The 13,933-nt window shown below is 39.1% G+C and overlaps 1 protein-coding gene across 6 annotated transcripts in view; it reads left to right on the top strand.

Moving 5' to 3' along the window:
- The window catches only part of sema6a (sema domain, transmembrane domain (TM), and cytoplasmic domain, (semaphorin) 6A), a 146,654-nt gene extending 138,635 nt beyond the window's left edge, over positions 1-8,019 (top strand). For all 6 annotated transcript variants that reach the window (XM_060837533.1, XM_060837560.1, XM_060837551.1 and 3 more), the window contains one exon: positions 4,270-8,019. In XM_060837533.1, coding sequence (XP_060693516.1) covers positions 4,270-5,441 — 1,172 coding nt within the window. In that variant the 3' untranslated portion in view covers positions 5,442-8,019. The remainder of the gene's footprint in view (positions 1-4,269) is intronic.
- Positions 8,020-13,933: the final 5,914 nt, after the last annotated feature.

Here is a 13,933-nt window from a genome sequence, read left to right as displayed (position 1 = left end):
CACTTTATCAAAACAAATTAGGTTGCAAGAAAAAAAAAGGGCAATGAAAACATTTTTCGTGTTTTGAAAATTTAGATCAGTTACTTGTGGCATAACTTACACCCAATTAATAATTTTCATATAATGATAATTCCATTTTGTGTCAGTCAGTGGGCATTAGAAAACCTACTTGCTGATAACACCCTAAAGGTATGTAGTTTCGCAAGATTCAGTTATGGTGTTGCTTCACTTAAAAACATTCTTTTAACCACCTTATAACTCATTTATTCAACACCACTGTTCAACAATTTGGAATTATTTATGTAAGTCATTTTGGCCAGATAAGTTTCACAAATCACCTGATCAAGAATCTGTGCAGTGATATTGCATTTTGTTGACGGAAGTTGACAACTGTATTGATTTTGGATTTTAAACTTGTTTTGAATTTACAGTGTCAGAAAAGTGTCTGGTGATTTTTTTTTCCCCTGCTGCAAGAGCCAGCTCTAGTTTTGAACTATGATTTCTATTGTTTTGGTCCTTGGGTGCATGCATGCATCTATCCAATTCCACTTCATCCCAATTTCACAGAAATGTATGTTCTGTTGACTGCGTGATTTCAGACTCATAATTTCGAATTCCCATACACTGCTTTCATAACTAGAAGTGGCCAGGCTCCTCGAAACACACAAAAAAAATACACATTGTACAAAAAGCTACCCTCTCCCAACATTAAACATAACAGACCAAAAGAACAAAGTCAGGAATGCGTTTCCTCTGCCAGTAACATGTCCTCTCATCTCTTTCCTTAATGTCAGTGTTTTCTTATTCTTCCACACCCCCACCCCTCACAGAGACCTTAAAATGGGGAAAATTTGTTCTTCAGAATTCCTGGAGAAGTAATTAGTGCAAAATTACCACACTGCTCACGTCTTGGGAAGAACGTATTCTAGTTCTTCTTCCCCCAAAGACAGGGAGCCTGCAGTTTATCATGTCCAGTATCTACATAGTTAAGTGTACCAAGCTAATCTGTTTCCAATGAGACCAACCGCCAACGTAACCAACTTTTTGTTTTCATTTTAAATATGGGAGTTGTGGACTGGATATGGTTGATACACTGCCTGTGGGGCACTGTCAGATTAAATGACTGAATTTGTCCACCTTACCAGCACAATCCATATTTATAGTTTATTTAACAGTATTTAATGTGGAAGTGATACTTATGTTGAGGAAAGATTGGAAAGCTGTTTTCCTGTAGGCGAAGAAAGCTAAGAGGTGTTTTTTTCAAAATGTTGGGAGATCCTGACCGATAGGGAGACAGTAAGCCATAGGAGTAGAAGTCAGACATTCAACCGGTCAAGGATAATCAACCATTCAATATCATAGCTGATTTAATAATCTTCACTTCCACTTTCCTAGTTTCCCCGTCACCCCTGATTCCCTTATTCACTTAAAAATCTATTCCAGCCTTGAATAATCTTAATGTCTCAGCCTCAATGGCCCTCTACAGTAAGGAATTCCACAGACTCAGTAAACTCTAGCTTATGTTCTCTGGTCCAAAAAGCTCCCACAAGGGGAAGCAAGCTCTCCACATCTATTCTGTCAGATCCCTAAGAATTCTACATGTTTCTCTATAAAGTCCAATGAGTACAGAGCCAACTTATTTAACATCCCCTCCTTAGGAAGATCCCTACATACCCAAGGTCAACCTCGTGATCTTCCCTTGACTGTCTCCAATACCAGTATACCTTTTCCTTAGATAAGAGGTCCAAAACTCTTTACAGTATTCCAGCTGTGGTCTGACGAGTGCCATCTATAGTTTTAGCAAAACCTCCCAATTTTTGAACTCTGTTCTCTTTAAAATAAAGGTTAACATTCCATTTACCTTCTCAATCATCTACTGAACATATAGAGTCATGGAGTTGTACAGCACAGAAACAGGCTCTTCAGTCTGACTCATCCATGCTGACCAGATATCCTCAAATAATCTATTCCACTTGAATATTAGTTCTTCATGATTAATGCACGATGACCTCCAAATTCTTATGTTTCAGCTTTCTGCAGTCTTTTCCATTTGCATAATATTCAACTCCTCCTCCTCCTGCTAAAGTGCATAACCTCCCACTTTTCTACATTGTTTCAACTGCGAAGATTTTGAACATCCACTTAATCTGTCCATATCCCTCTACAGAATCTGTATCTTTCTCACCATCTACCTTACAATCTACTTTTGTTATCCACAAACATTTTGATGATACATTCACTTGCCTCATTCAAGTTATTAATATAAATTGTGGCCCCAATACTGATCCTTGTGGCCCTCCACTAGTTACAAGTTGCCATCCTGAAAATGCCCCCATATCTCAACACCATGAGCTGTTAGCTTATGGAGTGGCCTTATGTCAAACACCATTCAGAAATCCAAATATATTGCATGTACTGGTCTCCCTTTATCTATTCTGCATTTTACCAGCTCAAAGTATTCCATTAAATTTGTCAGGCATAATTTCTCCTCTTCATGAAGCCACACTAACTCTGCTTGATTTTAAATTATATATATCTCCGTGCCCTGTTGTTCTTGCTCATGAAAGAATGAAGAACCAGTTTGTGCAGTTTTAAAGGATTTGGTAATAGAAGCAAATGCAAGATGAGGAAGAATAATGTTTTCACATATCAAATTGTTGAGGTTTGAAATCAACTGCCTGGAGTTGTGGTGGTGATGGTGGGTCTTTTCAAGGCAATCAAGAGGGTATTGGATGAAAAGGGAAAAGCATTACCACTAAGGTAAAAAATCAGGCCAGCCTGCCGTTCCCTGGCTCTCTTCACCAGCACACCTCCCACCTGTCTTTCTGCTTCTTTTGCCAGCTTGCTGCCAGTTGTGATGTATAAATCTGTTGGTCTTTTTAACCAAGCTCCTGCTATTATGTCTTTGTTTGTGATTGTCATTCACTTAGCAAAAATATACCAGCGGCATGTCACCTGTACATGTGGATAGCCATGGCGAATGACTACGCCAAAGCAACTGATTTGATGAATGGTGGAAATTTAAAAAGTAGCAAAGGAGTTGGGCAGCAAATGCTAGGCCTGGTCCAGAGCAGTACTTGAGGTTTTTAAAAGCTCTGACTGAGACAACAAAACAGCTGTTCAGGAAGAGGTTTGCTTGCACAATGGGGGTGGTTTTAAAAGATATACTACTAACACAGGCGAGAGGAATGTACAGTACATGCACTGGAATTAAGGCTAAATATGTATAGGGAAATGGAGCATCTGTAGGTCGTAAAGATGAAAAGATTTTGAAATTTTTGGAAGAGGAAGTAGTTAATAAAGTAAGTATTTGGAATAGGACATGATCTCTCAAATCTGAATGAATTGAGAATTTGTGTATCTTAGAGCTTCGGAGGCTAGCAAGAAGAATGTTGGAGAAATTATGAAGTAACAATAACTTGGATGACTGTTTTTCTGAAGTGGCAGCTCTCCAGAATTGGATGCAGGCAGATGTGAGGTCGGAACCTCCGGTTGCCACTGAGTTTCCTTTCCCCGCTGATTGTCAAATTGCAATATTGTAGGCTGAGTCTCTCCACAACAAAACAGTTTCTGTTTTTTCCCAGTCCTGAATAGATGACTCATGCTAAATAACAGTTCTAAGATACAAATGATTACCCAACACCTTGCCCAAGTGATCAATCTTCAACTGTGAGCCATTACAGAATGTGTCAGCAGCCAAGCTGATTCTCTTCAGGCCTGCATACACTTTAGCAGAAAAAGGCATTAAATAGTATCATTGATTAAACCCTGACTGATAATGTTTCTAATGCCTTGCAAGTCCAGAAACAGCAACAGTATTTCCAGTGTTGTTTAGTTTACGGTCTGCTAACTCAGCACATACTAGCACTGGGAACTTGGCCTTCCTGCTTTGTTGGACAAATTACCTTGGCCATCCATTTACTCCATGGACCAACAGAGAATTGGTCACGAGATATTTGTACAGATCCAGAATATTTAATTTTTCTTCAATGCATTTTGTTCAAATTGTATTTTTAAAAAAAAGCTTTTCAGGATACTGGAGACTTTGCTGTACCAGATAACTGATGTTGATGGTCATTCAGAATGGTATGTATGTCATAATAAAACTCATAATTTTACAGTTCACAATTGTCCTAGATAGTAAAGATCATGCATTATTTTACAGGCTGCAGTATCATGTATATATTGACGTTAATGAAAATCTCTGCTTATAAGAGAACAGAAATTAGTTTCCTGTTAACTAAATTCTTCTACTATCTAATGTTTCAGGAGTAATCCGTGAAAGTTACCTCAAAGGTCACGACCAGCTTGTTCCAGTTACCCTTTTGGCCATTGCGGTTATTCTCGCCTTTGTCATGGGGGCAGTTTTCTCAGGAATAATCGTTTACTGCATATGTGATCACCGACGCAGAGACATTAATGTCGGGCAAAGCAAAGAGAAAGACTTGCCTCATTCTCGCAGGGGTTCCATGACCAGTGTCACGAAACTTGGTGGCTTGTTTGATGCTCAGACAAAGGAACCGAAACCGGAAGCGTTGCTAACTCCACTGATGCATAACGGTAAAATAGTAACTCCGAATGGCACAACAAAGATGCTGATCAAAGCTGACCAGCATCACTTGGACCTGACAGCTCTGCCCACTCCAGAGTCAACGCCAACTTTGCAGCAGAAACGAAAACTCAGCCGTGGGAGTAGCCAATGGGAAAGGAACCAGAATCTAATCAATGCCTGTACAAAAGATCTGGCATCCATGGGATCACCAGTGATCCCCATGGATCTTCCTCTCCATGCTTCTCCCAACCACATTCCAAGTGTCGTGGTCCTCCCAACGACTCAACAGAGTTTTCAGCATGAATACGGAGATCAAGGAATCCGAGCAATGGAACAAATTACCATTGAAGATCAGAACGCAACGTTGGAATATCGGAGCATGAAAAGTCCATGTCACGGATTAGTTGCAAACTTAGATCAGGTGCCACCTAAAGTTCCTCAGAGGGAAGCCTCACTTGGATCCACTAATACTGGGTTGCCCCAGAATTCTCTGGGCAAGCGACTGGATGTTCCTACTCCTTCATTTGCAATGGAATATAAGAGAAATTATCCTAGCAATTCTTTGCAAAGAAATCCTCAATCATCTGCATTCAAACGAAATCACAATACTAACTCCTCTAACTCCTCCCACCTTTCTAGGAACCCAAGTTTTAACAGAGGAGAGAATCCTCCTCCTGCACCACAAAGAGTAGACTCGATGTTAGTGAACGCAGGTCAGCTTCAGACACAGGCTGTAACCGTATCCAGGAGATCTAGCATCAACGCACCATACAACTCTCTGCCAAGATCTGGGATCAAACGCACACCCTCCATAAAACCAGATGTTCCACCAAAACCCACGTTTGTTCCCCTTTCAGGTTCCACCAAGCCAAATGATACATGTACATAATCACAGTGGGAGGTAGAAAATTATATGAACCCTGCTTCTTGAGTCAGTGCTTTCAACTGCAACACTAGATTTGTGTTCCTTTTTTTAAAGAAAGCTGTTGTTAAGCTGAGGATATTACTTTCCCTTCTCCCTGGAAAAAAAAGGTGGAATATTTTCTTACGACTGCTGCAGCTACTGAACTCAGCATTTGAAGGCAGGATGAGCTATTGAACTTCTGTTTGAGAGGGTTAATGATTGATGCACATGAACACGCTGGTGGGATGATGAGCCAAAAGCACAAGACTGTGGCAAACATGTAATGTCTCCTTGACTCTACATCATATTACTCTCAAAGGAGAGAAGTTTAAAAACCAAGCACTGAAGAAGGTGACTCAGACTTAACATTAGCTGAAGTTTACTGTTTGCAGATACTGTGAAATGCCTCTCAGTGTTACATCCGCTTAAACAGCAGATATCAGCCATTTAGGCAGGGCTTTGGCCTATGTCTCTGCTGTTGTCCTTCTTGTAATGATTAATGTGACTATTAACACTAATAGCTCCTGGTATTTATTATTTAAGTGCTATTTCAAAACATGACTGATTCCTTCAAATGAATTTATGGATATCTCTTTAAAAAGAATCAAAAAGAAGTCTAAAATGTAATGTTTGTAATTATTTAAAGCAAGTCAATTAACTGGAGACATTTGATGCTTTTTTAAAAAAGAAGTAACAGTCCACTAACAGTATGGAGGTGGAGAACTGAGCTCAGTGTTTCTACTCAGCTGCTGACAGGGTTATCAAAGTGCTTGGGGAGGGGAGAAAAAAAAAGTAAAAAGAAAGGGATATTTATTTTACTGTAGAAGGTTCATTTCATGGTCCATGACAAACTGAAAGGAGGGAGTGAATCAGTTAAAATATTCAGGTTTGTTCTGTTCGAGGATTAGGAGAGGGAGGGAACAAAACTCTGATAGTTTTGTTCCCTCCATAAGTGGAATTACTATCTATTATGAAGAGGATGTATGAGGATTAAACAGTCCTGTTAATTTTGTCAGTAATTGATATTTGAAATGCAGGCACTAGCACATCATGTGCTCGCCAACTCAATTTTGCACATGGCACAGCAAATGATAGTAATGGATGGAGTGTGCTGAAAGGCAAGCTGTTACCATGCATAAATCATACTCCTGCTATGCTGATTCTAACTGGGAATACATCTGTGACAAATCTTTTCTTCCATGTGTAAATTTGTGCCTTACAACATCAGTTGTGTACATTTCTAGCTAGTAATCTACAAAGGTTTCACCCCCTTTTTAAAAAAAAATGTTTCTGCTAAATGTTTGGTGTCCATTTGGAGTAAGTGCTGTCTGAAAGAATATAGGTTCTGACACGTCAATGTCCAGAGAAATCAAATTTCATTTATCATCCCATAGTCGTGCCAATGCTGACCACCTAACACCATGTCATTGCAGGAGATCTGAAACTGGTCTACAGTTCTGTGGGAGTGTTTCCTTTCATTTTTACTTCATTTCAGCTGTAACATGATGTATTCCCATTGGCTAATCCGGAAAGACAGATGTGCTTTAATAATGTTTTTACTTGTGACTGGTGGGCAATTGCTATGATATCCAATTGGCTTGTGCCTCAGTTGAAGGCACCAATAAACCTACATTGTAAATGTTATTGAATTGGGAAAGCAGTCTTAGAGCAGGCTGGTTCCTGCTGGAGTAACACTGCTATAATATGTGTAGCCAGGAGGATAGTGAAAACCTTTTGGCACAACTGTTTCTAATTATTGTTTTACAGTTACATTTTTCAGTTTATCATGCACGCTGAATAGTGTTTTTACCTGTTAAATATTGTAGAAAAAAGGTTTTTATTGATTGAGCTGTTACGAATTTTCTTTTTTTTATTTTTTTACTGACTTTTTTGCAATTTTCTTTTCTTCAGTTGGACACTTACTTGCAAGCTGGTTAGTGATTTAGAGTGGTAGCTGGAAAATTCCATAAGGAACTAGACCAAAGTTTGTAACAAGGGTGCATACATATTCTGCTATTGTCTCCTCCATTTCAATACTTCATTATATCAACTAGCATTGATGCATTCCTTCAGGACAGTTTTTAAAATTAATTGCGCATGTTTCAGACAAATGATGTGTTGGCTGTTTCTCATGCCTTTTTTTCATTGTTCATGCTGTGCGATTGTTTGTAAGTTATGTCTGAGTGCAATTTTAATATGTTGTTTGAATTTTAACATGAGAAATTCACCAATGCTTTTTACTCAGAAATAAGTCCTGATATGTTAATGTTGAAAAGCCAACAAAGTATTCACGAAAATTGAATTGATACAAAATGTAATGCCCTGAAATTTTTTTTTGTGGACCCTTCTTTGCCCCTTTGCGTGCCTTTGAAGCTCACCCTTGATATACACTCTTAGATACAACAGTCAGATACTGGTTGTGTAATATGTAAAATATTGTGATGTTGACACAATCACTTTCCCTCCGCTCCACAACCCTAACATTCAATTCACAACTCAAATGTATGTTGTAAAAAAGACTTTAATTATTACATAATGTAATAAAACAGACTGTTCTGCTGTAGTTTTATTGTATTGAATGTTGTGATTCTTCTCCAGCCATGGACATTATTGGGATCTTACACTGATTTCTGTTTTATTTTGTGTTTTGGAGTGTGCTTAATCTGTTACAATACATCTGTATCCCATTAACTTTGAACTGCAGAGTAGGGTGTTGGAACAGTGCTCCGTTTTGCCTCATAACTGGTCCAGATGCAGAATATGAATCTTTTTAAACAGGAATATTGATATATCTTAACATACAATCACAAATGTCAAACAGTACCATACTTGGTGCATTTTTTTCTTCATTTCCTACAACTGATCCTTTTCCATCTCTTTTTGAGTAAAATTACCTTTTTTTTGGTGTTGAATTGTGCAAGTTTCATATCGTGAGTTTGCATTGTCCCTTTCAGCCATTAAGAGCCCGAGTTAGAATAAAGACAAGATAAACCGAAAAACTTGTCACACTTTGCAAATTCATTTCCTTCTTCGACAATATTGCTTGTTTTCATATCAGGACTAATTTGAGTGGCTTCAGTACCAGGTTTGTACATTCACAATCAGGAGGTTCACGGCCTGAAGTAATGTATTTCAACTTGTTTTCCTTTGATAAAATATACACTGCCTAAAGAAGTGGCAAATTTCAGTTAGAGTGAGAGCTGCAATTATTAATATTGTGTTTCTGCCCTTACTCCACAAGTACAGAACATAAATACTATGAGGGATGCCAAGTTTGGTGACTATAGTATCTTGTCTTGCTGCTGTGCACACAAATGATTGCAAGTTGCCAACCTGATCATTGTGGCTTTGTCATTTCATGTCATCTAAAGGGCCATTGGGTCATGGGTAACATTGAAATCAAGTGTAAAATTTGTGTGGAAATAGCTGAGGTCCCAATGATTTGGAATCTAGACCCATTTGAGCTCACCCTTCCAGAATACCAATTCTGCTCAGCAGCAGGTTCTTAAATTAGTTTTAGTGGCCCGTCTTCAGCTACCCTTCCTGAAAGTCTAATCCAGCCGCAGCTCATTGGTTGTAAAAGACAGGAGAGAGACTACTTCAGGAAAGAAAAAAATCATCATGATCGAAAGGGCAAGTGCCATCAAGTCAGAGAGGAGGTTGCTTTATCCATTGAGACCATATCTACTATCAGTAACATCCCTACCAAGATTCTTTATTCAAATGAGAATAATCCAACCTTCTTGAACCTAACCTTCTAGGTATGTTCCTTCATCCCTGAATTCTACTAAATCTCCTCTGTCCCCTTTGAGGAGCATTCACGTCTTTCTTAGAGTGCCGTGAACAAAACTGAATGCAACATTCCCAGTTATGATCTAATTAGAGGTTGATAAAAATCTAGCAAAACGTGAACTGATTTTGTACTGAATTCCCTTGGTCTTTGTAAAGAGTTAATAGACTTAACCAATATCTAACTGAATGGCTGCACAAGCTCAAGAAGCTAATCCTTTCCCTACAAATGTAATGGTGAGAAGGAAGCATTAGAAAACTAAAGTTGTTATTATCAAGGGGTATTATCAGGGATGATAACTCGTTCAGATTAGGAAGATTTCAGAGTATGTCTGATATTATGATGAGGTTTGGGTGACAGGCCATAACAATATTTTAGGGAATGCCTAGAGATGCAGCAGGAAGCCATGCAGTTCAGACACCACTGAAGTGAGGAACACTGATATTAACTCTGAGCTTTAGGATGTAATGGGCATTGAGAAATGTGGTCTTAGTGTCAACAAACATTGCTGGTCCTGGAGCTATGGAAATAAGTTTGATCTGTTTTGATGTTTTGATCTGTTTTCTTTTTGGGAATATTTGAGGGGTTTCCTGAGTTTCAGGATGAGGGCAGAGGAAGTTTGGAAAGGGCGGAACAGTGTGGTAGCTTGGGTGCTTCTTTAGTTTCGAGGGATTCTAAGTATAGGTGGGAAAAACAACGATGTAATGGTAATGTCACTGGACTAATAATCTAGAATCCCAAGCTAATGTTCTGGGACATGAGTTTGAATCCCATGACAAGTACGGAATTTGAATTGGAGAAGAAGAACATGTGCAATTAAAAGCAAGCCTAATGGCTACAATTGTCATAAAATCCATCTTGTTCACTAATGTCCTATAGGGAAGGAATTTACCATTCTAATGTGGTCAAACAATAGCCACTCTGTGAGAAAGGTTATAAATTTAAAAAAGCAAGTAAAAAGAATAGAACAATAATTATGGGTGACCTCAATCTTCACATTGTTTGGATTAATCACATTGGAATGGGTAGCTCCAGCAACAAATGTATATAGTGGATGAGGTTTCCTAGAGCATTACATCAGGCAGCCAAATACCTTGGATCTGGTAATGAATTATGGGGCAAGTTTAATAAATGACTTCCAAGCAAAAGAACCCCGAGGAAGTAGTGATCATAACATGATAGAATTTGATATTCAATTCAAGAGTGAGAAACTTGGGTCAGAAGCAATGTCGTTTAACTTAAAGGGGATTATAATGAAATGAGGATAAAGTTAGCTAAAGTGGACTAGGCAGATAAATCATCAAGATGAAAGTAAGTGAGCAGTGGTAAACATTTAAGGAGGTAATTTATGACTCGACAAAAATACATCCCATTAAGGAGGAAAGATTCTAAAAGAGAGAAACTGACCACAGCTAACCAAGGAAGTTAAGGCCAATACAAAGTTGAATGAAAAAGCATATAAGGAGGCCAAAGTCAGTGATATCCCTGAATATTGGTTTAATCAAATTTTGCATTTCACTCCATGAGATAAAAGAAATGGTTGAGGATACTGGGTACTTCAAAGTCTATGGGCCATGAACCATTTCAGTTAATAGTAGTGGAGACCATCTCCCTAGCCAACCTGGTCCAGTATGACTGTATTCACCTGACGACAATGTGGAAAATTACCCAAGTATATCCTGCATATTGAAAGTAGGACTAATCTAACCCAGCTCGTTGCAATTGTCGGTCTATACTCCCATCATCAGCAAAGTCATCGAACAGCTTCAGATACCCAGTTTAGGATCCATCAGGGCCAATTCGCTCCTGACATCATTATAGCCTTGGTTCAAACATGGATGAAGAAGCTGAATTTCCAAGGGTAAGTAGCAGTAAACAGCACTATGAAACTGGAGCCAATAGGACCATGCAGCAAAGCAGCAAAAGTCGGCTATTCAGCCCATCGCGTCTGCTACACCATTCAGTGTGACCATGGTGAATCTGAATCCTCATTTCCACTCTCCTGCCTTTTCAGTATGGACATTATTCCCTTGCTGATTAAAAATCTGTCTACCTCAGCCTTGACTATACTTAATGACACAACCTCTACAATCCATTGTAAAGATTTCCACATTGGCTCCCCTCAGCAGAAACTCCTTCACAGAATCATCCTAATTCAGAGATCCCTTACTCTTAAGATGATTCCCTCTGGTTCTAGACTCTTCCACAAGGGGAAAGAACTTCTCCTAAATTAAAGTGTCAAGATCTGTAGGATTCTTGTGTGTTTTAATAAGGTCAACTTTTATAACTTTTATTCTTAACTCCAATGAGCACAGGCCCAAACTACTCGACCTCCTACGTCACTTCCTCCACACCTGGATCAATCTAATGAACCTTCTCTGGACTGCCCCCAATGCCTTAGATATGGACCAAAATTAGTGCCTTTTATAGTAATAGAAAGTCTTCCCTACTTTAATACTCCATTCCCCTTGAAGCATCAGTCACCTTTTCATTAGCCATCTCAGTTATGAGCTTTGTGATTTTTGGATGAGAACTCTGAAATATCTCAGCGCAATAACAGAGTGCTGGGGAAACTCAGCAGATCTGACAACATCTGTGGAGAGAAAACAGATTTCATGTCCTGAGTTTGGTATGGCTACTTCAGAACTGATTTGGGTTCTGACGAATAGTTCAGGCTCCAAATGCTAACTCAGTTTCTATCTCCACATATTTGCTGTCAGACCTGCTGATTTTCTCCAGCATATTGTGTTTGTTTGAGATTTCCAGCATCCACATTATTTTTCTTTTATTCCTCTTTACGGTAGAGTTCCGCACTCTTTCCTCCATTTAAATAGCATTCAGCTCTTCTGTTGTTCTTTCCAAAGTGTACAACTCCCATGTTCCCAAATTTTCCATCTAATAACTAACTAAATGTATCTTTTGTTGATTTTTTTAAAAAGCCTTCCCAATTTTCTGGTTTACCACTAACCTTTGCATTGATGGTATCCATTTCTTCTTCAATTTGACACAGTCCTAGTTAACCATGATTGATTTATCTCCTTCCTAGAATCTTTATTTCTCACTGTGAGCCATGAGGTATTTTTCTCCAATGTCTGCCATTTTTCCTCAATGGTCTTTGCTACTGAACTCCTTGCACAGTCTTTATCTGCTAGCTTTGCTCTCATTCATTTGTACTTACCCGCATTTAAGTTTTTAGCAAAGTTGTTTCTTTTTTTCAAGACGAATATTAAATGCTACCACTTTATGGTCACTATTTTCTTAGGAGATCATTTTGATGATTGAGATAACTTCTCAAACCTACCTTATTACACATAACTAGATCCAAAATAACCTGATCCTTTGTGGAATCCATAGCATATTGTTCCTAAATACACTCTATATATTCTTCCTCTTAGCTTTCTCTGCACATCTGCCTTTTACGATTAACATGAGGATTAAAGTCACCCCTGTTTAATATGGTGCCTTTTGTACATACCGTCATTATATCCTGATTTATCAATGGAGGAAAACTCTCCACTGGTTGGAATCATATTTAGCATGAAGGAAAATGATTGTTGTTGTAGGTCAGGAGAAAGTGAGGACTGCGGATGCTGGAGATCAGAATCAAAGTGTATGGTGCTGAAAAAGCACAGCAGGTCAGGCAGCATCCAAGGAACAGGAGGTCAGTCATCACTACTTCAGAAAATCTCTACAGGGCAGCCTCAGGGTAGTATCTCTTACCCAACCAACTTCAGCTATGTCATCAATGACCTTGCTTCCATTATAAGGTCAGAAGTGAAGAATGTTCACTAATGATTGTTAATGTTTAATTCCCCTTTCAACTCATCAGATATTGGAGCAGTCCATGTGGCAAAACCTAGTCAATAACCAGGCTTGACTGATGTGTGGTGCCACATAATGCAATGATCATCACCAATAAGAATCTATCCATCGTCCAGTGGCATTCAATAGCTTTACCACTGCTGAAACCCCCATTATACATACTCTTGAGGCTACCATTGATCAGAAACTGAACTGGATCAGCCATTTTCATATTGTGGTTACAAAGGAGTTCAAGGGCTAGGAATTCTGCAGCAAGAAACTCACTACCTTTCACCCTGATGCCTGTCCAAGGCACAAGTCAGGAATTTGGTGGAATATTCTCCCCATGCCTGGACAAGTACAGCTCCATCAATACTCGAAGAACTCAACACCGTCAGAACAATGCAGCCCCTTAAATGGGCACCCCAGCCGCCAACTTCAATATTCACTTCCTTCATCACTGATGCACGTTGGCAGTACTGTGTACCATATATAGGATACAGTGCAGTAACTCACCAAGGCTCCCTTGACAGCACCTTCCAAACATGCAATCTCCATTGCCTGGAAGGACAAAAGCAGAGGTGCACGGAAACACCACTAGCTACAATAGAACAACACATGTTGCACCGATCTGTGAAACCAATGGGAAGCCCATATAATTTATGCTATTCCATTATCATCCATATGTTTATCCAATGGCCATTTAAATGCCCTTAAAGTTGGCAAGTGTACGACTTGCAGGCAGTGTATTCCACACCCCATCTACTCTCTGAGTAAAGATGCGACCTCTGACATCTGTCCTATATCTATCACCCTCAATTCAAAGCTATGCCCCCTCATGCTAGCCATCACTATCTGAGGGAACAGGCTTTCACTATGTAATCCT

The sequence above is a fragment of the Hemiscyllium ocellatum genome, chromosome 2 (genome assembly GCF_020745735.1).
Source record: "Hemiscyllium ocellatum isolate sHemOce1 chromosome 2, sHemOce1.pat.X.cur, whole genome shotgun sequence".
Lineage (NCBI taxonomy): Eukaryota > Metazoa > Chordata > Chondrichthyes > Orectolobiformes > Hemiscylliidae > Hemiscyllium > Hemiscyllium ocellatum.
This window is presented reverse-complemented; position numbering and strand designations above follow the sequence as displayed.